The sequence below is a fragment of the Podarcis muralis genome, chromosome 6 (assembly GCF_964188315.1).
Source record: "Podarcis muralis chromosome 6, rPodMur119.hap1.1, whole genome shotgun sequence".
NCBI lineage: Eukaryota > Metazoa > Chordata > Lepidosauria > Squamata > Lacertidae > Podarcis > Podarcis muralis.
In genome coordinates, this window is record NC_135660.1 from 27,593,765 (window position 1) to 27,619,524 (window position 25,760).

The 25,760-nt window shown below is 42.2% G+C and overlaps 1 protein-coding gene across 4 annotated transcripts in view; it reads right to left on the reverse strand.

The window, feature by feature from the left end:
* Positions 1-153: 153 nt before the first annotated feature.
* The window catches only part of TRPC1 (transient receptor potential cation channel subfamily C member 1), a 30,084-nt gene continuing 4,477 nt past the window's right edge, over positions 154-25,760 (reverse strand). For 2 of the 4 annotated variants that reach the window (XM_028731207.2, XM_077929894.1), the window contains 10 exons: positions 24,959-25,167; positions 18,009-18,140; positions 17,031-17,226; positions 15,139-15,475; positions 12,945-13,084; positions 10,142-10,285; positions 7,681-7,856; positions 7,357-7,558; positions 5,909-6,103; positions 154-3,923 (listed from right to left, as the gene is read on the reverse strand). In XM_028731207.2, coding sequence (XP_028587040.1) covers positions 3,696-3,923; positions 5,909-6,103; positions 7,357-7,558; positions 7,681-7,856; positions 10,142-10,285; positions 12,945-13,084; positions 15,139-15,475; positions 17,031-17,226; positions 18,009-18,140; positions 24,959-25,167 — 1,959 coding nt within the window. In that variant the 3' untranslated portion in view covers positions 154-3,695. Of the gene's footprint in view, positions 3,924-5,908; positions 6,104-7,356; positions 7,559-7,680; positions 7,857-10,141; positions 10,286-12,944; positions 13,085-15,138; positions 15,476-17,030; positions 17,227-18,008; positions 18,141-18,407; positions 19,307-24,958; positions 25,168-25,760 lie in introns of those variants that run through there. The other 2 variants (XM_028731208.2, XM_077929895.1) reach the window with 2 other exon arrangements.

The window sequence follows — 25,760 nt, forward strand, 5'->3', positions numbered from 1 at the left end:
ATCTGCATTCAAAGCAATCCATTAACTACCATTTAACATGACATTAAATTGGGCATGTGTAGCTTTGTACAAGACATGATCTCAGCCAATCACACCTCACAAGGACTTCGAGAGGAAAAAAATGATGTCCTGAGCTCCATGAAAAAGACAAGATACAAATGAAACAAATTTATTACCTGAGCTTTTAGGCAACAATTCTTTAATGTCAAAAAGCTTATTAGGAAATGAAACAACTCTTTTAAAAAGCTTAATACAGAAGTATCCAATTCAAGAATGATATGAAATGAAAATTCACTTTGAAACACAATGAAGTCTGGCAGGATTACCCCAAAGACATCCGCTGGCTCATCAGCAGAAAGCCATCAACTGCTGTCGTACCTTATTGGATTCTGCATTGTATACAGTATAAATCCCAAATTCTGCAGCAAAACACATTCTCATCAGGTTTTCTTCTGAGGTTTTTCCTGCATCACTTATTTTGTGCTATTCATGCTGTGTGCTTGTGGAATGATAATGGCAAGAATTTTTTTAAAAAACAGAAACATTACATATGAGAGAAGACTAGAGCAAATCATTTGTAACTACTCCTTAAAAATAGTTACAACCACAGTACTGTACCACAAGATAAGCACTCTGGAAAGGGCCCCTCAAATTAGTTGTAAGAACCTGGAAAACACAGGTTTTGTCATTTATTTCTATAATGCCTTTCTAAAAAGCAGAAGCAGAGTTTATAATCTGGCTGCATGAAAGAGGCAGAAAAACAAGAAGGGGGGGGGAATAGTGTAACAAAAAAGTAGCTTTTGTTCCGCATTTTTCAATTAAAGCACACAGTTTCATGTGATATTCTGTATATGGTATCAATGGCAACAATTTTTCTGAACAGATTCTTAGATTATCCATTAGGTCAGCATTTGCCTCCCCCCACAAAAAATAGTTATTTATTCTGTTTCTGTAGTGTTTCAACAGACAAGATATAACATATGGCACAAAGCATTCATATATCTTAAGCCACCAGCTTTTTCATAAAACTGGATTGAGTGATTATTTATATTGAAGTCTACATACAATTTTAAAAAAATCTTTAAGTAATCTGCATTCTTTCTAATGAAGTCACACATATATCTTTTTAATATACAAAATATATTATTTTTTTCATAAAAACATCATTACAATAAATAGGAGGAATATTGACTTAAACCTTGTTCCCTCATTCATCCCGATTTACGCTACAAGGAGACCAGCACCTTTCGCCCTTAAATTCTGCAAGCTAATATAAAGTCAGACAACAGCAATTCCTACTATATTTACACCCCATGACATCAATGAGACTTAAGCACACCAGTGCACTGTGCAGAGATAACATTTTGTTACTATGGGTGTGCTAAGCGTTAACCATGGCATAGGATTAAGGGTTATTCCACCCATCTTTGCCCATGTGGGTTCAGGTTGAACGAAGAGGGTGGCACACATGGGGATGTTGGGGTGATGTGTGTGCTCCCTACACTTTTTGCACTCACATTTTCAGGTTAACTACCTGAACAAGCACCAGTCTCTTAAAGAACATTACGTCTGCACCAAGCCTAACAGAGCACTGGATTGTGCCCATCACCTCGCAATTAAAAAAGAAAGTCTCATGTAATGCACTGACGGTTATCCTTTCCAAGTAAACAGGGCATCAGTATTCCGTACTAACAATCCCTAGCTTAATTCTTCCTCAAGTAGAATGAAACAGCAGATAATTACAATACTTATTATATAAATAAGTGATAAAATGCGAAAGCAAGATGCATTCAAAACAGGAAGTATAAGGACGAAACTGTTAATGTCTTCATAATGTATTTCCCATGAACACACAGGACCCAATCCCATTAAAATCTGGGATGCTTCCAATTAAATCAATGAGTTTTAAATTCACTGCATCTACCTTGACCCACTGATACTGTAACTAGAACTGGTGCCATAATCTCTCAATCCTTATGCGTAGGTGTAGATTATACACGCAGAGAATTTCCATTCTAAGAAATGCTTCAGCATGACAGCAAGGTGTCATTTCATTAACAGTGTTATAACAAAGAGTGCTTGCCTATTGCAGCTTTCCCCAACCTTTCAGCATGACTGTCGGGAGCTGTGGTTCAAAACACCTGGAAGGCAACAGGTTGGGGAAGGCTGCTGTGATAAGCTAATGCTGTGATCTCGGAAGACCAGCTTTGAATGCATTTCGTTGTCACCTGTAGGACATCTATACAGGTATATTTAGGAATAAAGTGGCCGCTTACCTGCTGGGAGACGCCACTTACAGTCCAGCACAGGTGGCGGCAGCAGGTGCCTGCCTGGCTTCGCCGTGGCCTGGGCAAACATTGCTTCCTCCCCCCGCAAGCTATGCTAACTGCTGGGGCTCATCCATGGTCTCAGCCAATCACAGGCAAGCTTGCGGGTGCAGCTTGGGGGCAGACCAGAAGGAAGACTTAGTCTCCCTGGCTTCCGTCTGGTCTGTTCCCATGGCATATAAAGCAGCCGAGCCTGGGCTCTGTTTTCAGTCACAGCTTGGTCTCTGCCAAAGAAGGACATTGCCAGGAGGCTCCCAAAGAAGATCCTGGGCCTTGGAAGTGTCCGAAACTGAAGCTGGGCCTCCCAAGTATTTTCTTCAGTGAGTGGCAGCAGGTTGTTGAACAAAAGGCACTTTTAAGTGCCAATCCTTAATAGCAGGGTAGGATTTCGGGGCTACAGGAGGCAGCAGCAGCAACTGTAGTGGGGTGCCAGGAAGCGCTCAGTGCCAGAGGGCCTCCTCACCCCCTCTCCCTCACACCAAATGCCTATGTCCAAACCTGTTGACATCTGTAATCAATAAAGTTGTGGCTTGTTTAAATCCCAAGCGGTTGCCCTGTGTTTACTGCAATTTCAACACTGAGTCTGGGGCCCACAGCTGAAAAATCTGTATTTCATGTACAGTAGTGTGCGGTAAGTGTGAATTTAGAAACTCACTTGAAATCAAATTGATTTAAACAGAGCCAAAAGGCATGGACACAGATGACACCTTAGAATTATCTATCAGCAATTTACTCAACTATTTTCTAAAATATTACCATCAGTCCAGTTCCAAAGTGATATCTTTGGTATCATTCAGTAGAGTGGAGTACAAAAATGACAAATATTATTGTTATAATGATATGGCTTTTCATAGCTTTTAAAAATGTATTATATGATCTTTATTGATAGCCTTTTCACAAATGTGCTCTTTTAAAGTATTCCAATATCTTCCTCACATATATACTTCTACTTGAAAGGATAACAATTCTTTTAATATTGTAAATATAGTTATTTGTACTGCCTAACCTATACTGGTCTTGGGGGTGGAGATTCAATTACTGTTTCCTTCTCAAAAATGCAAATGTGTTTCTCCAAGGGTTAGGAATGCAGCCTAAATTCTGAGATCCAATTGTTAATGACACATTACAAACTCAACATTTGCATTTGGCAGACTATGTACAAATTTTACATTTTGTATACTTAATAAAAAGCCTCAAAAGAACAAAAAAATTGTTACTTTCTTCACAATTGAGTTTGGCTGCATCACATGCAACGGCATTTTAAAAATGTAGCAAGAAGAAATTTTCATCTTTTATTATTTGGGCTGAAAATAAAAATATTCCAATGAAGGTGTCTACATTTAGGTATTTTATTTAAAACCTTGATTCCTAGTTTCTTTGATAAAATATAGCATACTTTGAAGTCCGGAATCCAAGCAGGTCTCTCATTTCATTTCGGAATTTTGATAAGTCTTGCCGCAGCTCATTGAGATTTTCTACAGTCGCTTGATCAGTGCTTTGCATTCTCTGTCTCATGGAAGTCAAATAACGATGAACTAAACAACACATTACCTTTTGGTAATTCTCATCTCTCTTTTGCTTCAGATTTCTCCATTCCTGTAAGCAAACAGTCTCATATTATATATAATGTACAGATGGCTATGAATCCCCCCCCCCCAAGTTAAAACGCTTGTGTATAATGGTAAAATAACACTGGGCATGATCCACCCCAATGTTCTATTTTGCACAGTCATATTTGTGCATGCATGCCTGCTAGACAGGGAGAGAGATCCTGGAAGGTTGGCAGGTGATGTCTTCGTACCTTCCTATACAGGATAGTTCATCTCACCAGTGATCAATGTGGTGGCAGAGCAATGTAGAGTTTTCAGCAGAAGTGGCAGCTATGAGTCTCAAGTGGACAGCAGTGAGCCAGTGCTGAGTTCCCATTCCCAAACTGCTCTGAGTGTGTGTGTGCCTTGTGCCCTCTCTCCTATCTGTTCCCTCCTATCTCTCCATATTTCTGCCCCACCTAACGTTTTAGAGTTAACAGCTCTGCCATGGATTTACTGATTGCTTGGCTGAGTAAATGTTTCCTGGATGCTCAGTTCTTTGACTATATAATGTGTATTTGTCTACAGCTTGACTAGCTTTTCTAAGCTCTCTGCCATGAATTGAAAGATTATACTTATAGATAAGTATAGGAATACAATGGGTAAAAGTTTTGTTTCCTAGAATGTCCTCTAAATGCTTAACTCCTTAATAATATGCTGCACATATGCATCTTATGATGTGTCTTGAAGTGCAATCTGCATTTTGACTGCTTCAGCCTGTATAGCATGCACACACACACACACACACACACACACACACTAGACAACCATCAACAAATTCTAATTTCTTCTCATCTTTATACACAGCAGAAACTAAGAATAGGATACACAGTTACTATAGAGCAGGCATCGCCAAACTTGGCCCTCCAGCTGGTTTGGGACTACAACTCCCATCATCCCTAGCTAACAGGACCAGTGGTCAGGGATGATGGGAATTGTAGTCCCAAAACATCTGGAGGGCCAAGTTTGGACAAGCCTGCTATAGAGGAACTGATGATCTATCTGGATAAGAAATTAATGGGCTACGTCTAATTATGCCCACCAGCATGTGCAAAATAAATCACTTGCAGAATGGGACTTCCACTCTGTGCTTTGCCTTCCCACCCAGCAAATCTTCTCCAGGGGTTCACTAAACCCTCTGCAGCATATTTAGGTGTTGTGTGGGAAGCAGCACAATAGAGGAAGGAGAAGCCTCACTGAGCAAGAGAAAGCCCACCCATGCGAGTTTTACATGCACAAAACATGCCTTCCCTTAAAAAAACAAATGAACAAACCCCAAAATTCCTGCCTCTGTACCAAGGTCTGTATTAAGATGTGGGATGATTCTTCAATTATTTTTACCTGCAAAAGGAACTCTAGTAATCATTATACCTGATGAAATGATGCCCTAGATATGTTTATTCAAAGCAGTTGTAAAACAAAGAGGCTGCAGTGTTTCCTTTGGGTATTTTGATTTGACATGCCACAGGGCATGCTTAAAATTAGCACATGGTAGGGGAAAGCTAACAAATCTGCATCATTTTTAGAATTAACATCTTGCTATAGAAAAAAAAACCCATTTGCCTGTACTGAATTTGCACTACTGTACTCTAAACCCTTAAATAATGTTATGAGAGGGGGAAAGCAGAAAGGACTTCAGAGGTTGCACTCAAATAGCTTGCAACTGACTTGTGGAAGATACTTCATTGATGTTTGGATGCCAGGCACCATTCTGAATCAAGGTGGTGGACCAAAACATGCCTTTGGCATGACTTCACCTATTTTGTCACCTGGTTTTTTTGTATTGTTGGGTTTTTTTGCATGATGGGTGTAAACTCATGAATTACACTCTCCATTTAAAAATCACTGTATCTTTTGGTTTCTAAAAATTCCTGGGCCCCGCTGAGCACTACCTGTTAGTATTTTATAACTATTTGCAGGGGATTGGACTACATGGCCCTCATGGTTTCTTCCAACTCTACGATTCTATGGTTCTATGTTTCTATTTCTTACCTTTAAACTATTCTGTCGCTTGACTTTGCCAGATGATGTATGAGAGCCGATCCACTTACTGAGGCTGTTAAATAGGTAGCATATAGTCTTTGGAGATGGGAAAATATTGAAGGGTGGTGGTAGCGTACATTTATCATCGAAATAGCTAAGCCAGAGCTTGGCACGAGCAAATTTCCATTCTTTATCTTCATGATTCTAAATTCATGGGGAGGTTGGGAAAACAGATATTAAAAGGTTCTGCTGAGCGGTGATTATAAATTACAAAACTGACAGGGAATTAACACACGCAAAAGTGCAACCCCCCACACATGCACAAAGAAAAAGATGCACCTAATATTTAACCATGTGTAGGAGGCTTCTTGTCACCTGTCCATCTTCCCTTTGTAAGGGTGCTACAGGTGAGAAGAAGAGATGGCTGACAGCAAACCCACCAAGAACCAGGCTCAAACTCGGGTAGAGGCTTGGGCTCAGTTCATAATGGGGCCAGAATTCCCAACAATACCTATTTTATCACCATGTGTATTTACATGTCCATTATTTCTTTTATAAAATTTATACTCCGCTTGATCGTAAAAACAAACTCCGGTTTCACCTCAGATCGTATAAATCTTTCGCCTTTAACAAACAAACTTCAAAGCAGTTTACAAAAAGATAAAACAGTAAAGTCGCATGAAATCCACAACCACACTTTAACACATACATTCCTAAGTCTCTGGGTAGGCTTGTCCAAACAAGAATGTTTTGGGCAGGTGTCGAAAAGAGTACAGTGGTACCTCGGATTACATACGCGTCAGGTTGCATACGCTTCAGGTTACAGACTCCGCTAACCCAGAAATAGTACCTCGGGTTAAGAACTTTGCTTCAGGATGAGAACAGAAATCATGCTCTGGCGGCGCGGCGGCAGCAGGAGGCCCCATTAGCTAAAGTGGTGCTTCAGGTTAAGAACAGTTTCAGGTTAAGAATGGACCTCCGGAATGAATTAAGTACTTAACTCGAGGTACCACTGTATAGTGAAGGCACCTGCTTGATCTGAATGGGCAAGGATTTCCAAAGCACAGGTGCTGCCACACTAAATGATCATGCTCTTACAAATGTGGAATGGGCATTTTGTGTCACCTGATGGAGGGACAATTCCGCTGATCAAAGTGGCTGAGTGGGCACATGTGGGGTAAAGCAATATTGTACATAAAAGGGTCCCAAATTGTTAAGGGGTTTATATATGCTAAAAATAACAGCCTCAGCCCAGCCTGGCAGCAAATTGGCAACCAGTGTAGATACCTGAGCACAGGTGTTATATGCTGACAAGACCCCACTCCTGTCAGCAATTGTGTTCTAGCATTCTGCACTAACTGCAGCTTCCGGATCAAGCCCCACATTATTGTGCTATACAGAATCAAGAGCACTGTTGACACTTAAAATACAATAAATCTTGTTCTCAAAACACTTACCGCTATCAGCTGAAAGCTTTTATGGAGCATCGCCACCAAGAGCTTGGTAAGGACAATTACAACTACTACATTGTATGTGCCAACAATAACAGCACCCACAAAAGACTGTAGTTCTTCGCCATAGCTAAATCTCGTGACAAAAATGGCTACGTGTGCAAGAGAGAATATGTACCAAAACAGGGCAAAGCAGGTGCCAATAAATCTGAAAAAAAGAAAAACTGTGGTTAGATAGTTACTGTGCATTAAAGGCCAGATCAATGGAATCAATGCATTCATGTTCTATAAAAGAAAAACTGTGATCTCAATCAACACTATGAAACTCACGAGTGGAAGGTATCATTGCTTTGCTGCTCACAGAAAATCCCAGCACAGTCCTTTTCTTCATCCACAGTGAACCCTTTATCATACAGTTGGGTCAACCCAATGGTGAATGAGAACAACACAAGAAGAAACATTCCAAGAAATTTTCCGAAGTCCTGCAACATCTGCCCCATTGAAATCTGTAGGAACATATTGATTTGTTCTCAGTTTTAAACAGCTATGAAATATCAAATGGTGATTGCATATTAAGAAGGCATGCTAGAAAAACTATTTCCAGGACAAGCAGATTTTCCTGACCAAATTCATGACACTACAAAAAAGTCAAACGGCTGTTCTGAACACTGTTGGGAGAGAGCTGTGATAAAACCACAGACTACAAGAATTAAATTTTATTGTACTGTACTGTACAAATACACATGCTATTTTATCCTGAATCATTTTTATTCTCATAGTAAAAGTAAAATACAGACTGTTTCCTTAACTCAAATGATATATCTGAAGCAAAAATAACAACTATAAAACGTAGACTCAATGATAATCTGGGGTATTGTTTAAGGAGTTATGTTGCTGATATTACTTTTTGTATCTTTATTTTAGATCTTATTATGATTTATGGGGAAATTGTTCAATTTATTTGCATACTTTTTGCTGTTTTACTTATTTATGACAACTTTTGTTATGCTTGTAATTAGGTACTTTTTCATTTTAGAAGCCATCCTGAGCATGGTTTTAAACTACAGAAAGGAGGCATACAAATAAAACTACGTATGTCTATACATATAATCTTCAACATTTTCATGACTGAAGATGGTATGAAAAGTTTAACTATGAGGTTTACATCCAAGCATGAATGCAAAGGATTGCAGACTTATGAGTAAATATGCATAGGATTGGGTTATGAAATTAATAAACAGATTTAAAGCTTCTGGTGTATAATTTCTATAGCAGGGTTAGCCTATGTGGTACCCCTCAGATGTTGTCGCCTACAATTTTTATATTCCCCAGCCAACATTGTCCATGATCAAGGATGATGGGAATTGTACTCCACAACATCTAGAAGGCACTATGTTGGCTATCCCTGTTTTACACTAACCCTAAAACAAAAATGGGAAGGGCTATAGCACTTTCTCTGGAGTACTGCACAGATACTAGGGGTAACAGATTCTTTTTTTACTGCCCAGAAAGATTAATACGATGACAAAACAAATCCTGTTAAGGGTAGCTATAATTTAGGCACGGACTTTAGTAGTCAGCATTACACTTACAAAGTGTTATACATTTGGAGAAGACACTTTTTTGTGAAAATCTGAAGCGTTTGTTACACAAAAACAATCTTATTGTAAAGGTTGTTTTTAGTAGCAGTGAAGTTGGGATATATCCATCCCGCATTTTGACTTGTGTATCCACAAAGCAACTTACAATAAATATAAACATCAATTTATTCAGCTTTTCAAAGCATTTATTAAAAGCGTTCATAGTTGGAGATAAAGGAAGATGGCAAACTGCTTTGAAAGTGTATATGAAAATATAAAGGTACTGCAGTAATATGTGTTTCATTTCACTGATGGGGTGCAGTTTACGGACATTTGAAAGTCATGACCTACTTTTGGAAAAGTATGTGGGTCAGTCTATGGTCGCCAACAAGAGCAACTAAAGCTCCAGTGTGCCATTGAATGGGGTGACTGTTGGCTGTTTATGTACAACTGGATTTCTGACTTCACTACATAGAGGGCTAATATAAATGCATGTTATAGTTGCAATACATAAATAAATATGTACGTTACATAGTGAATGTCTTCAAAAATGAATATGGACTTTTTAATGTTCAATATGTTGCCTCCCTGTACTATTAATGAGGAATTTGCAACAGAAAATGAGATAAAGTTGGTAAGATGGAAAGGAATAAAAACTGGAGAACTCTCCCTGCTGTGACACGAAGTGTCTTATGGGTAACATTTGATGTTTTTTCTTATATGTCTCGTGTTAACTGTAATCGGAGACGAACACAACAATAATATGGCTCTTTGAGCTGTGTCTAACAGACAGATGTGCACTCTTTTATATTACCTTCCTTGGTTGCTGTTGTCACACAACTAGATATCTTTGGAACTAGGCCTCTGAATTATTTCCAGAATATCTGGCACTATAAATAGGATGTGCCGCTAACGCTTTGATCTCAATTCACCTTCGAATGGCACATAAAGCATCTTCCTTTTTAAAAGATGCTGCACTCCTTTGTGTACCATGTATAATGCCATTTTCGTATCGTTTCTAAAGTTTCTGGCCCAGTGAAAGAACCACCACTTTATATGCCCCAATAAGCCCACATAATCAAGTCACTATCCAACTACAAAAAGAATAACTATCAATACACACAATGATGGAAATTTAAACATAAGTAGAGAGTCTATCTGAAAAGCCAGAGGCAATTACACCTAGCCGTTTTGTCCCTAGGACAACTTACCTGAAGTGGCCCTAGGACAGAGCTTGTTGTATACATGAAGAAAAGTCGAAGGTAACTCAGAACGTTGGCAAAAGCAAACAGACCTTCTGCCACCAGGGTAGGGTGGAAGGCATCCCAATCCTTCCTCTCAGCAAAATTATGGAACTAGAGTTTTTGAAAGAAGTGGAAGTTACTTTAAGTTATAACAGATAATCCAGTGGCAGCTTTCATCAACCAATGACACACATTATCTGTAGCCTATCTTCCAACCATGAACAAATCGCAAGCACCAAGGGTCACACATTTCCTTTCCCCCTTTTAAGTTGTGAGAGGCAAAGATCAGCAGTAATGGTTTATAATTTGCAGGATAATGATATTTTGCTGTTATATCCAAATGCAGCGAACACTGATTTGCACAAACCAACGCTCAGTGTATTTTGGATGACTATAATTTTTCACAAATCCGCCTGCTCATGTAAAAAGAAGAGATAGCAAGACAAGGAGGGAACACACCACCCTGAGGCTTGCTCATAACAAAGCATGCCTTGACATTGCTACTGAATGTAGCCAACAGGAGGCTGCAAAGAAACAGGAGTATTCTCCAGCCGCTAACAATCCGGGACAAGATCCAGCACTGAATGAGGTAAAATAATGGACCAATGATCAAACAGCTGCCCTACTGACTTTCTTTTTTTACACTCAATTTATTTCTGTCTAAAATATAAGCTAGCTTTATTTGAATGAGATTTTCTGACTCAAGGCAATATTTTGTCAGGATAGATATAAGCCTATTTAATCTGGAAGGTTCTTACATGACTAGCAAGCGGAGCTAAGAAGATACAGCTTTATCTTGCACTCCAAATGAACACCAGACAACAAGAAAGGCAGCTCTGAAGATTCAGCCACATGAGGAAAGAATATCTGAGTGGTTCAGATTAATACACTTGCAGCAAGACGGTTTCTGCATCCATTAAGGCTGGTACAGATTTGTTTTCCCTCCATTAGTCATGACTGGGAGTGGGCAGTAGATCACATGCCCCCCGTCTACAGTCCCTTCCCTCAAGAGCACGTTTCCTTGTGACTCTTGGCCATTGTTCAGTATCATGTCTGTATTAACATTAACAATGATTAATCCTAATCAGGGTACATTCCTCTCTCAAGATTCATAACCCGGATTCAAATCTTGGGCTGGGAGCAAATTGTGATTAATATCTACCACAGTTAACGTAGATGCAGAAGAAACACTGTATTGCAGAGACTGGTAAGATATCACACCAAACCAAGGGGTGCAAAATTAAAAAGCTGCACATATATTATTATCATGAAGAAAGGCTCATATTATTATTATATATGGCATGATTAATGCACCCAATACTTTAGCGGCCTGCATTTAAAAATAAAATAAAAAGGTCCCAAAGAAGCTCGTAATCTAAAGTGAAGATAAAACGAAAGGGAAGGGAAGCACAAAGGATGGATGTATCAAACGCAGCCACACTCCCTTAGGGCCAAACTGCACAGTACAAGAAATGTGTATCAGCATTTACATCTCTCTGTGTGTTCATCTCTACCCACGCATGCTTTCCCTTACATCAGCTGCAAACCCCAATCATTATCAGGATAATGGCACCGATGGAAAGGCCTTAAAGCCTTTCTCCATGCGGTCCTGATGAAAATTTCCCCTCTTCCCCCAGTCTTGCTTCTGCCATTGGCTCTGTGGCCTTCAGCAAGTCACAATTCTAAGTCGTAAAATTGGAGTGTAAGCAGCACTCCACCCAAAGTTATTGTAAGGGAAAGAAGGATAGAGGATTTAAAGCACTTTATTAATTTGCAAAGCGATGTATAAATTAATCGGATTTCATCATCTTTAGGAAAACAGATGATTTGCTGATCATCGCAAATAAGCCAATGTTTCACAAATATTCTCCAAGAAAATAAAGGGAATGTTTATTCCTGCATTGAAAGGGGTTGGACTAGATGACCCTCAGGATACCTTCTATCTCCACAATTCTATGATTCTAGGCTGTAGCTAAAGCTTGTAACACAGCCTTCACTGGAAAAAAATGTGCCTAATTAGAATTAGTAGGTGTCTGGTGTATAAGCCTCTGTATTATATACTCATATGGCACATAAATCCACAGTTTCATTTTATAATATGTGCACAATACATGAGACTTATGAATGCTCTGCTTTCCTTTGGGTCACATCTGTGAGGTCATCTGGGCAGCCCAGGACTTCCATACACACTAGCCAGACTCGCACCCCAGGGAGTCACTTTGCTGCTGATACTGCAGCAGAAACAAGGCGGGAGTCAGCAGTTACCAGTTACCAGTCTCTGCATCCACAGGAGACGCTGTGATTCTCCAGCAGTTTGACTTCACCCTCAGAGTCACACTCCAGATGGATGACAACAATGAATGCAACTAATTTCAGATAAGACTACAAATCTACTTGGATGAATAGCAACGTTGCTGTTGGTTCACATCCTTTTTTTCTATAATAGAATAAAAACACTCGAATACACCATCAAACACACCAAAAACATAAGAAAACAGAAAGACTCAACATGCAGCTATATCTTCACATGCTTACTTTCTCTACTAGTGCTAAATATATGGAGACTGAAATCAAAGACATACTTTGAGGCTTTAAATTAAGAATGAGTGTTCCTAGGATGCCCTCCATTTTGAAAAACAGCGTAATTTTATGCTGGTGTCAACCACCAAGATTTTTGTTGTTTTAAAACATTTTTTAAAACTTATTTTTTTAAAAGGTTGTACAGGATTCTGCACAACACAGCGTTATCAAACACTGAGTTGATGTTTACCTTGTTATGGGCAACTACTTTGAGAGCAAAAGTTGCCAAATAGAGAGAATTCATGACAAAACTAAGTTGATTTCGGGATTCTTCTAAGAAGTCTTCTAAGCCTTCATACCAGAGCCTTTTAACATCTGACCACACCATTCCTTAGAGAAGAGAAACACAGTTAGTGAGATATACTAGATTCATTTCCAGTGATTTCAGTGTATTCTATGTGTCTTTCCATCAACTACAAAAGTACCTCCCCTCCCCCCACAGAGTAATGGGGAGCAGAAGAACATAAGAACTGTGTGTACTGCCAAAGAAGCATTGGGTTAAAACATGCAAGAAGGGATCCACACCTTCTAAAAGACAGTGGGAATTATGCTAACAACATAACTGCAACAGCCAAGCAAGGGTACCACTATAGTGGCTTGGGTAGATAGCCACATTTTAACCTGGAGTCAAAACTCAAGCCATGTTGGTGCTATCCTTTAGCAGCCTTTCATATTCTAGTCTCTCTTTTCAAAGTCATAATCAGTGTGGTTAAAAATAGCAAGAAGTGAGTCTCAAAAGCAATGTATGTATCTACATGTCTTACTAAGAAGAAAAAAAACCTCTTCTATGTAAATGACATACTCTTATGTCAATAGTAAATGTTAATAGTTTTTAAATTTCTAGTCAAGGTCACATTATGCTCTCCTCCCCCCCCCCCCCCCAGTACATTCTATGCTACTTTACTATCAAACATTTGTAATAATAGCAACATACACAATTCCAAACTGAGCATAAAGAATATATAGGGCCATTCTTATTTAAGCAGTGTGCTTCACAAAAGATTAAGTTACGGTTTAGTGCCCCAAGTACAACTGTAATTTCGTTTGCATTTAGAAAATAATAGCAAAGGTTGCTGAATTCATTTTAACAAACAATGTTGAAGAGTAGTGATCCATGCTCCCTCTGCTGGTTCTGTAGTTACTTCAGATAATCTGCAAACTGTTTCTGGAAAGATGGCTGCCACACTTCAAGGAACAGAGTTTTCTATAAACATGGTGCAAGTCTACAAATATTTAAGTTCTATTTTCATAAAACTTGTTATGTGGACTGTAGGAATGATTTACACAATCCTTCCTTCCATATAAAGGGGGCGGGAATAGTACAAAATAACAACATCACAGCTTTGTTGTGTATGGACTGGGGACACACATTTTCATGCTCCCACATCAGGCATACTCCAGCTATGTGTGAATCAGCACCACAGGGACTACTTCTCATACCTGAAAACTTCTTACAAAGTATTACTTTCATGTATGAAAATGGAATGTGCAACTATAATATATGACAATTCCAACTTTTGTTGTTGTTGTTGAGGGGTAAAATAGATATGAATACAGATGTGGGTGCCTGTCACAGGTCTGTGAAATTCCTTTTTTTTTTACAACCAAAGATGCAACCTGGTAAGAAATAAACTCATCCCCTTCCCTTCCCTTGCCTTAACTTGCTACACTTTTATCACTTCAAGTACTTTTCTCCCCACCCTGACTCACTTCCAGTACTGAAGGTGGGGAAAGAGAAGAAAGTCTACACAACGGAAGATGTGAAGGTATTCAGCTTCCATGATCTGACATCCACCTTTTTTAGACCTCCTCAGCCTACAGTTAGTTCATATAAGAAATAGAAGAGTCGCATGAACCAACGAAGAACATGCCTGCCCACATGTAAGTCTTTTAATGGTAATTTGTTGTTTGGCTGAATTCTTATGAGACTTTCATCTCTAGGATCTGTTTAGAAACCTTAAGAATCACTAGGACATTATTTTCCCCTTTAAAGGTATGGAGTTCCCCAGTGATCACAGAGCCTTCCCCCCTTAGCATAAGCAAATACACTCAAAGGAAACTTGTAGAGGAACGTAGACCAGGAGAGGGTTTAAAAGGTACGGGAGACCAAAAGAGTTCTCTCATTTTCCTACTGCAGTGTTACGTCTGGGCACACAAACAAAACTCCCAACTCTTATGCCCTATGTAGATCCAACTACAGCATAATCAATCACACCCCTAGATAGTAATGGCACCTAAGCCTGGTAAAAAAATAATATATCCTTCAATTATATTAAGACTGGTATGCTCCTCCCTGTCAAAATAAGATGAAACATGTCTTTTTCCATTACTAGACAATATTGCCAGGGTTGTAACAATTAATTTTATAACCATTTTATACTTACCAATTAGCCAAAATAGTAGAAGATAGTCTATTCTCTCCAATTCTGGCCCCATGGTATTTTTTTTATCTTCATTGTAGACAAGTGAGTACAAGTTAAGCAAGAGGAGAAATGTGAAATATGATGCTCCATGAATGATAAACTTCATAAACGGAGTGTGAATTATTCGGCCTATTTGAGATTTTGGAGCCAACAAGTAACAAAGAGACAGTATTGGCCAAAATATGCCAACTGTCAGGACAGTCAAAATCTTCTTAAACGTGTGCTTGCGACGGTAACCAGCCATTTGTCCAAACCAGACAGTATTGAGAAATTGCTGGCAATTAGACTGAGAAACAAACTGCAATAGGAAAAGAATTTTACATCAATAAATACTGTCCAAAAGTAGCCAATAACTCATTACTCAAGCTTTATTTAAACCAGTGGGGAGAAAATGGGGTAAGATTACAATTGTACTGTACAACTAAGACAGTCGTACCTTGGTATGCGAACACAATGCATTCCGTAAGTCCGTTCAACTTCCGAAACATTCAGAAACCAAGATGCGGCTTTCGATTGGCTGCAGGAGTATCCTGCAGCCAATCGTAAGCTGCAGAAGTCGCACCACACTTTCGGCTTCCGAGGCAAAGTTCGCAAACTGGAACACCTACTTCTGGATTTGTGACGTTCGAGTTCCAAGTTGTTCGTGAACTAAGCTGTTCAAAAACCAAGGTACGACTGTAGTAAAGGTAAAGGTAAAGGGACCCCTGACCATTAAGTCCAGTCACGGACGACTCTGGGGCTGCACACTCATCTTGCTTTACAGGCCAAGGGAGCCGGCATTTGTCTGCTGACAGTTTTTCCGGGTCATGTGGCCAGCATGACTAAGCCGCTTCTGGTGAACTAGAGGAGCGCACGGAAACACTGTTTACCTTCCCGCCACAACGGTACCTATTTATCTACTTGCACTTTGACATGCTTTCGAACTGCTAGCTTGGCAGGAGCAGGGACAGAGCAACGGGAGCTCACCCCGTCACAGGGATTCGAACCGCCAACCTTCTGATCAGCAAGCCCTAGGCTCTGTGGTTTAGACCACAGCGCCACCCGTGACTGTAGTGGTAAAAGGTAAAAAGGTAAAGGACCATTGGATGGTTAAATCCCATCAAACATGACCATGGGGTACGGTGCTCATCTTGCTTTTCCAGCTGAGGGAGCCGGCGTTTGTCCTCAGACAGCTTTCTAGGTCAGCATAACTAAACCGCTACTGGTGCAATGTGACACCGTGATGTAAGCCAGAGCGCACGGAAATGCCATTTAACTTCCTGCCACAGCGGTACCCATTTATCTACTTCCGCTGGTATGCTTTCAAGCTGCTAGGTTGGCAGAAGCTGGGACAGAGCAACAGGAGTTCACCCTGTTGTGCAGATTCGAACTCTAATTTCAATGGTTCTGTTTTTAAGAGGTAAAATTTAGAATAATTATTCAGAATCAAGATAACAAACACAAGTTCAAAACTAGGGATGAACAAGTCTGTCATTTTAGTTTCTTCTCAATTCATTTTTTTCCAATCCTAACTTCAGTTCTCCACATTTCTCCATCAATTCATGAAGTTTAAGAAAACTCATCAACATTATAGAGTGAATTTCTCCAAATACACATGTTTTGGGATGCAATTTTGCCCAGGATACATAGTTCTGCAAGCAATGTTCTCCATTTGATAGGACTAGCATTGGATACAACTCTTTACTTACCTATTGCTGCGGTTCTTGAAACTATTAGAAGCAGCGTGCCTATGAAAATATGTATCTATCATAGTCTGGTCTATGCCATCAATTAGTTGGACAACTTTATAATACATTAGCAAAGAAAGAAAGAAAGAAAGAAAGAAAGAAAGAAAGAAAGAAAGAAAGACATACCTCTTTTTGGTTGTATTTAATAGCAAGCTTTAGGCGACTCAAATTCATTCTCTCTTCTAACAGCCCCCTTTTATCCACATGCTCATCACTTGCTGTATGGTTGAGTATAACTTCAAGCTCCCGAGAATTCCGTGCTTGTGCAAGCAAATCTTTAGCAAAGGTTTTACACTGTTGAGCTAATTCTTCATAATCATTTCTAGGATATAGAGAAGGTAAAAGCATACTAGCATACAATGGACATGATGAATATATTTTACTTTAACTCTTGGGAGGCAGTATGCTGCAGAATATCAGCTGCAGGGAATCACAAGTACAGAGAGTGCTCTTGCACTCAGGTCCTGCTTGTGGGCAAAGTAAGACCAAGATGCTGCACTTTATGAGCCTTTGGTCTCACGCAGAGGTCTCTTACGATCTTATGTCTTTTTAATGTTAATTTCACCAAAGAAAGGTCCTTCCTCTATTCAAACTGAATACAGACTGGAATGGGTTAAAAATGAATTTGATTCAAATGGATGATTTAACTCATCAATGAAAGAGGAGTGATTTAAAATCAATGGGCTGGATCCAGACTAAATCAGGCAAGCTTTAGTCTAATTGAAATCAATGGAACAAGTTAGTCATGATTCATTTGATTTTAGTAAGTGCGACTAACTTTGTTCTAGATCCAACCAACAGACTGCAATCAATTTTTCCCATTGTGTAATTAACACATTTAGTCAATGATTCGTACAATCATTTGCTCTAGCAACTGAAGCGTATTAGTTTGCAGCCAAATTGGTCCTTTATGAAACTTAGGAGCATTAGCCAAAACCAATCCTAAGCACAAATGCATAGGATTCCACTGTAAATTCTCTGATATCATTTACAACTGATCATTGGGATTTTGTTGACTCACTTGTGAAGTGCCTGCATCCAAATATATTTAGAAGCATGATACTAAAAAGGAAACAGTAGTAGAAATTAATTTGCTACTGATACCTGAATTCAACTTCCACAAGGCTTAGTTCTCTTAAATCTGCACTAAGTTCAAAGGCTCTCAGAATTGGATCTTCCTCCGTCAACATTATTAGGGCAGGACTGGCCAAACATCGATAAATATCAAGACGAAATCTGTTATAAAAATATCAAAGAATACATCTTAAGTCAACCAGTTTTTATTCAATAGTATTTTCAGCTCATACTTTGTTTGTAATCTGTTTAATTTCAGGTATCTGGTATATTTATCTACATTTAAAGCCATTTCCAGTACGACAAAAGAAACACAAAATGCCCCAGGTACTCCTCAAAAGCATGTGTGCTAAGGCAAATTACTTAAGTTTATTTTGGCCTCAGCACTGAAGAAAGCTTATTAATGCAACTTTGTAGTAAACAACTCACCTGGTAGCCAGCAGGAGCGAAAAATTTCTTGTGGCAACTTCATGATCAGGCTGACAAATGAGGGATGGATTGCTCTATTCCTACTCTGCCAGCCTGCTTGTTTTCATGCTAGCCATTAAGGAAGAAAACTTATTTTCTCCATGACCAGCAGAGAAATGCAAGCTACTAGCTGTTTGGCAGACTACTAACAGTTTTGCACAATAGCAAATATAGAAGGGGGGGGGGTACATTAGTTATTTCAAAAGGATAAGCACACTACTATTAAAATGAAAACTGCAGCAAATACTTGCAGAATTCCCATTATACTGGAAGTTGGAACCCAAACTTTAAGTTTGAGTACACAATTAGAAACATCCTGTACAATTCAGCTGGAACATATTTGGTTGCTATGCTATTTGCAATCATACAATAACTCACTAACAGGGGTGTCTGAATGTAACTGGCTCCCTAATGGCTGAAAAGCCTGGAGGCTGGGGCACAGAAAAGTCTGTCTAGTTTTGCTTCCATCCTGCCCTGCCACATCGCCACCCTGCCACCCATTTATGTGCTGCATTACAATCTTGCATAAATAATATCAGAACACAGTACAAAGAGGGTAAAACCTCTCACGTCCCTCATGCTGAAATATGTGGCAGGCTAAAAATCTTGAGAAAAGGGACAATCCTCTTCTCAGTTTAGCAGAAGGTCATGCAATTATCTATTTCATGTCTGTGGTTTGTAATGACCTGAAAGGGGGGGAAATAACCAACCCTCTTTTATAAAAACTTCTCTCCTGGGTCACCTGAAACAAAGGAATCTGCCTTATACAGAGTAAGACCACTGGACCATCTAGTTCAATATTGCCTACACTCTCCAGAGCCATTTCTCAGATGCATGGGATTGAACCTGGGATATTTTGCATGCAAAGCATGTGCACTATTGTCAGGGAACTGCCATCGGAAGGACAGGAGGTGCAAAGGCTCCCTCAGGTTGAAAGAGACGGAGCAGCTGAAGAGGGAACCAGTAGGGGGCGAGCAGGAACTTCCAGGGAAAGTGAGTCGGAGGGGTGGCTCAGAGACGTTTCCAGCGAAAACAGTGGAGAGGTCTCAGGACCTCCTATAGGGACACCCACGCCTCGCCGGAAACTGTCACGCAGAGAGTCCAGAAGACGTGTTTCCGTGAAAGAGCTTTTATGTTGGAAACGTTTCCGAAAGCAACCACTTTCGGATTCTACTAGCGATTGACGCAGCCATGCCGGAGGGGCTCCGTCACAGGCAGAGGTTTGAAAACCTGATCAAACTCTGAGGGACTTGCATTTTACGCACAAGCAGCTCATCATCCCACCACAGCAATCCGAAAGTCACTGAAAGCCAGCTTGTGCAAGCAGCGGCATCATGAGCGACCCAGCCGGAACCGGAGGAGCAGGAGCAGCTGGAGGAGGTCCAAGCCTGGAAGAAAGGTACAGGGCGTTGGAGATCCAGCTGGCCATGCAAACGGCGAGGCTTGAGGAGAGGAGGGCTCAGGATGCAGAAAAGGGAAAGGAGAAAACCACCTCGATAGCCAGAAAGGTGCCAGGATTGGTGCAGAAATTCGGGGGAGATCCCAGAAACTATCATGCCTTTAGAACTGAGATGCAATACGCTCTCAACCTGCAGTATGATGACTTCCCCGACGAGGAATCGCGAGTGGCTTTTGTAATTGGCCATCTCGAAGGGGGGGCGAAGGATTGGGTTCGACCCCTGATGGCAGTGAATAATGAGATACTAAAGGACACGAGGAAGTTTTTTCGTGCCATGGACCTGATGTTTTCCAGTGACATTGAGCAGGGGGTGGTACGAAGGCAGTTAATGGCTTGCAAACAGGGGAGCCGATCTGTCCGTGAGTACTGGACTGAGTTTACTATGCTGATTCATAAATTGGGGTGGGACCTATCGGCGGAACCCATCCAAATGCTTTTTGAAGAGGGGCTTTCTTCGGCCGTTAAAGATGAACTTTCCCGGGGGCCAAGGGCGGAGTCTATGGACCAGCTGACCAAATCCGCGCTGGCCATAGGAGCGCGCCAGGAAGCGAGAGCTTTGGAAAGGCGGGAAGGGAAAGGAGAACGTTGGAGGGAACTGCGCATTCCGGACATTCCAGAGCCACCTTTCCCGCCGGCAGAGCCGATGGAAGTTGGAACAGCGCGGGCGCGCGCAGTTTCAAATCCCAGTGAAGGGCGGAAGAAGGAGGGAAAGAGCGCCAAGAAATGTTATCTCTGCCAACAGCCAGGGCACTTTGCCAGAGTCTGCCCACAAAGAAAGGAATGGCAAGGGATGGCAGGAGCTGTGGGGGAAAGGGAGGAGGAAAACAAGGAGCAAGTAAAAGCCAACGCCTGGCTGCCACCGTCGGGGCACAGCAGCCAGGCCAAAGAGCAGTGAAAGTGCCCACGCCAGAACCACCCAGACCTGCTTTAGTGATAGAAGTGTCACTAGAGCTGCCAAATGGACACCCCCTACAGGTCAAGGCGCTTTTGGATTCAGGCAGCTCCTGTAATTTTATGAGTAAGGAGTTTGCAGCTGAGCACCAGATACAGACCATCCCTTTAAGTAATCCCTTGCAGGTGACCACGATTGATGGCAGAGAGCTGTTGGGAGGAGAAGTTAGCCAACAGACTGTCCCGATGATAATGAGGGTGGCAAGGCACACCGAACGGATAGCGTTTAATGTGGCCACCTTGGGAGGAGCTCCCATCATCTTGGGGATGAGCTGGCTGGCGCTACACGATCCGCTAGTGGGCTGGCATCAGAGGGTGGTCTCCTTTGGGTCAGCGCATTGCCTAGAACACTGCAAGCAGGGGAAGGTTCAGGGCGGAGACAGAGTCACCCTAGCCGGGATGGAAGTAATGGGCAGAGGGAAGGTGCCCCCGCAATACGCAGATCTGAGCAACGTATTCAGCGAAAGGGAAGCAGACAAACTGCCGCCGCATAGACCCTTTGACTGTCAAATCAACCTACTCCCTGGGGCCCAACTCCCAGTGGGCAAGCTGTACGCCATGTCCGACAGGGAGATGCAGGAGCTGAGGGAGTTCATTGACAAAAACCTGAAGCGAGGTTTCATCAGAGAGTCCCGAGCGGTGGGGGGCAGCCCAGTGTTTTTTGTGGACAAAAAAAACACAGATAAGCCGAGACTTGTGTGTGACTTCAGGGCCTTGAATGCAGTGTCGGAACCCCTGGCTTTCCCTATGCCCCGAATTGATGACATTTTGACCAGGGTAAGGAAGGGAAAGATTTTTACAAAGCTGGACCTGCGGGGGGCGTACAATCTGATACGCATAAGGAAGGGAGATGAATGGAAGACCACCATGTTCACCCCTTTGGGAGCCTTTGAATACCTCGTTATGCCCTTCGGTCTACAAGGAGGCTCCGCGTGCTTTCAAGCGTTTATTAACCACGTTCTGGGGCCTTTGCTCTACAAGAACTGTGTGGCCTTTTTAGACGACGTGTTGGTGTATTCGGAGGATGAGGAGCAGCATGTGAGGGACGTTCGAGAAGTGTTGGGCAGGCTGCAAGCCAACCAGCTGTGGGTGAAACTGGAGAAGTGCCAGTTTCATACCAAGGAGGTGGAATTCCTGGGGTACCGCTTGTCAGACAAGGGATTGGCCATGGATCCAGGTAAGGTCCAAGCGGTACTGGAATGGAAGACACCGAAGACCAAGAAGGATGTGCAAAGATTCTTGGGGTTTGGGAACTTTTATCGGAAGTTCATCAAGAACTTTGCCCACTTGACGGCGCCCATCACCGACTGCCTCAGCAGCAAGAAGAAATTTGTTTGGACGGCGGAGGCGGAGCGAGCATTTGAAGAACTGAAAAGGGCTTTCGCCTCGGAAGAACAACTTCTGCATGTGGATTTACGAAAACCCATGAGAGTGGAAACCGATGCGTCCGACCGGGCGGTAGGGGCGGTACTTCTTCAACCGGGGAGGAGTATGTCAGAGTGGAGACCGTGTGCCTTCTTCTCGCGGAAGCTGAATAAATCCGAGAGGAACTACACGGTGTATGACAGGGAACTACTTGCCATTCACGAAGCGTTCCGGAGGTGGAGACATTTATTAATTGGGGCACAACACAAGGTGCAAGTGTGCACCGACCACAAGAATTTAGAGTATTGGAGAACAGCTCGAGTGCTCAACCAACGACAAGTGAGATGGGCACAGGAATTCTCTAAATTCAACTTTGAAATTTGTTATGTGCCAGGTCCAGAAAACGTCAGGGCGGACGCTCTCTCACGCAAACCAGAGTATTGGGAGGGGGAGGGGGCGATTGAAGAGAGACATGTCATCCCTGAGGACCGCTGGGTGTGTGGGGCGGCGCTGGTGGGGCAACGAGAACTGGTAGAGGAAACGGAAAATGATGAATATGCCCAGGATAAGCTCAGAGGACTCAGGGGGGAGGGCGAGAGCCCCGAAGGTTTTGAGGAAAGAAATGGGGCATTGTATTACAAAGGGGCACTGTATATACCCGAAGGTGAATTGAGGGGGAGAGTACTCAAGCAGTTGCACGATAGCCCCACGGCGGGACATTTTGGGCAACACAAGACCATGTGGTTGGTTACCAGGGAATTCTGGTGGCCCAAGGTGAGGGAAGATGTAAGGGAGTATGTAAGAGGGTGTGACCAATGTCAGCGAGCCAAAGGGGAAAGACGGGCGCCGGCAGGGTTATTAGAACCATTACCCACACCAGAACGGCCTTGGGAAGCGGTATCAATAGATTTTATGACGGATCTGCCGAAGTCCAAGGGGAAGACAGCCATCATGGTAGTAGTAGACCTGTTAACAAAGATGTGCCACTTTGTAGCATGCTCACATGCAGTCACAGCGGAAGAAACAGCGAAGTTGTTTGTAGAACACATCTTTAGGTTGCACGGGGCTCCCTTGAGGGTGATCTCAGACCGCGGCAAACAATTTACTTCCAGGTTCTGGAGGAAGCTCATGAGCTTGCTGCACGTGGAAGTCAATTTTTCAACGGCCCGGCACCCTGAAACCAACGGGCAGGCGGAAAGAGCAAATGGCATTCTTCAACAATATCTGAGGTGTTATGTCAATGACAGAGAGAACGATTGGGTCGAAAAGTTGGCGCTGGCAGAATTTGCCTACAATAATGCGGAGAATGTGTCCACAGGGATGAGCCCCTTTTTGGATAATTACGGGTGTCACCCCAGGGCATTTCCAGGGGAGGGAGGGGAGAGATGGAGCGTTCCAGCGGCTGAACATTTTGTAGAAGAGATGGAAGCGATCCATCATCAGCTCCAGCTCAACTTAGAAAGGGCCAAGGCACAATATAAGAAGCAGGCAGACAAGAACAGAAGGGAAGGTGAAACCATAAGGGTGGGGGATCAAGTGTGGCTGTCAACCCAAGGGTTGCCGTTCAAAGGGGGTTGTAAGAAATTGAGGCCCAGAAGATTGGGACCCTTTGAGGTCATTCAGCAGGTCAACCCGGTGGCTTTCAAACTCCGGTTACCCAACCACATGAAATTGCACCCAGTGTTCCACAGGTCGTTACTGTCACCATACAGGGGGGGACGTGAAGGGGAGCACGTCAGGGGACCAGCCTTGGAAGAGAGGGAACGCAGCAACCATGTAGCGGAAATCCTCGATTCCAGGTGGAAGGGAAATCAGGTAGAGTATTTGGTGGCGTGGGAAGGGGAACCGGAGTCAGAAAACACCTGGGTGACTGCAGGGGAGGTCAATGACGAGGTTTTAACAGAAACGTTCCACCAAAGATTCCCTAGGAAACCACAGCCGGTAGAAAGGTTTAGGAGGGAGTACTTCGGCACCACCGACGAGGAACAGGAAATGGAAGGATTCACGGAGTCGGAGTTGGAAGAGGGAATAGACTCCGAAGACGAGGAGTATCGAGAGACGAGGGACAGTAGCAGGTGGAGGGAAGTGTTCGAAACTTCGGACGATGAGGAAGGTTCTTTCAGGGGTTTTACTTCCTCCCAGCCCGGAGGGGAGGAGACGGGAGGGGGTGAAGGGGGCCCTGGAGGGGAGGTGGATGTCAGGGAACTGCCATCGGAAGGACAGGAGGTGCAAAGGCTCCCTCAGGTTGAAAGAGACGGAGCAGCTGAAGAGGGAACCAGTAGGGGGCGAGCAGGAACTTCCAGGGAAAGTGAGTCGGAGGGGTGGCTCAGAGACGTTTCCAGCGAAAACAGTGGAGAGGTCTCAGGACCTCCTATAGGGACACCCACGCCTCGCCGGAAACTGTCACGCAGAGAGTCCAGAAGACGTGTTTCCGTGAAAGAGCTTTTATGTTGGAAACGTTTCCGAAAGCAACCACTTTCGGATTCTACTAGCGATTGACGCAGCCATGCCGGAGGGGCTCCGTCACAGGCAGAGGTTTGAAAACCTGATCAAACTCTGAGGGACTTGCATTTTACGCACAAGCAGCTCATCATCCCACCACAACTATCATTGAACTTTGGATTTTCCCTCGAAATGATTCTTACTCACTACAAGTGATCAGGCAAGTGGTTGCTTAAAATCTAGTTCTTCTAAAAGACAGGAAGGAAATTACATGCATTAATAAACAGCTAATTACTGTAACCTGGAGTGCCGAAGGCTATCTTTTTTGTTCTTGGCAGTACATAATGTACATTCACAGCCAACAGCATGAGGTTTGGGTAGTGACACATCTTGCTTTAATAGCATAGTGAGAATTTCATAGTTGTTACGGTGAGCAGCTAAAATGACTGGTGCCACATCCATTGTTGTTGAATATTCTGGATTCTGAATACGTTCCATTAATTTCTGAAATAGAGAGAGAAAGAAGCCTGGGCTTTATGAATTGTTAAATCAGAGATCTAAAATCTAAAAATTGTCAAATCTACAGGCAAAAATAATATATTTATTGCAGTCTCTCACATTTTAAAACTTTAAATCTTCAGAACTGAAATGTGCTTATAGCAGAAAATATAATTCACCTTGTTAATTTTGTACCACGCTGCCATTTAATAGCTACATCTCTTTTAGCTAGAGCTGCCGGAACTGAATTCTGGCTGAAAAAAAGCCCTAGTTATTGCCACTCTACTTTTGCTTAAATCTAAGATAGCCCTGGCTCAGTCCAAGTCTGAGTATTGATAATGATAGCTACAGGGTACAAATAATTTTAAAACCCCACCCTTTCCTCTCCCAAAAAGGAAAAAAGGAAAAGCAAAAAAAAAAAAAAAAAAAAAAAAAAAAAAAAAACCCTGCTCATTTTCAGATATATAACCAAAAGACTCTTAAATGTACTCTCCAAAACTTCCACTATCAAATACAGTGGTATCTTGGTTCTCGAATTTAATCTGTTCCGGGAGTCCGACTCCCGAAACAATTAGAAAACCAAGGTGTGGCTTCTCATT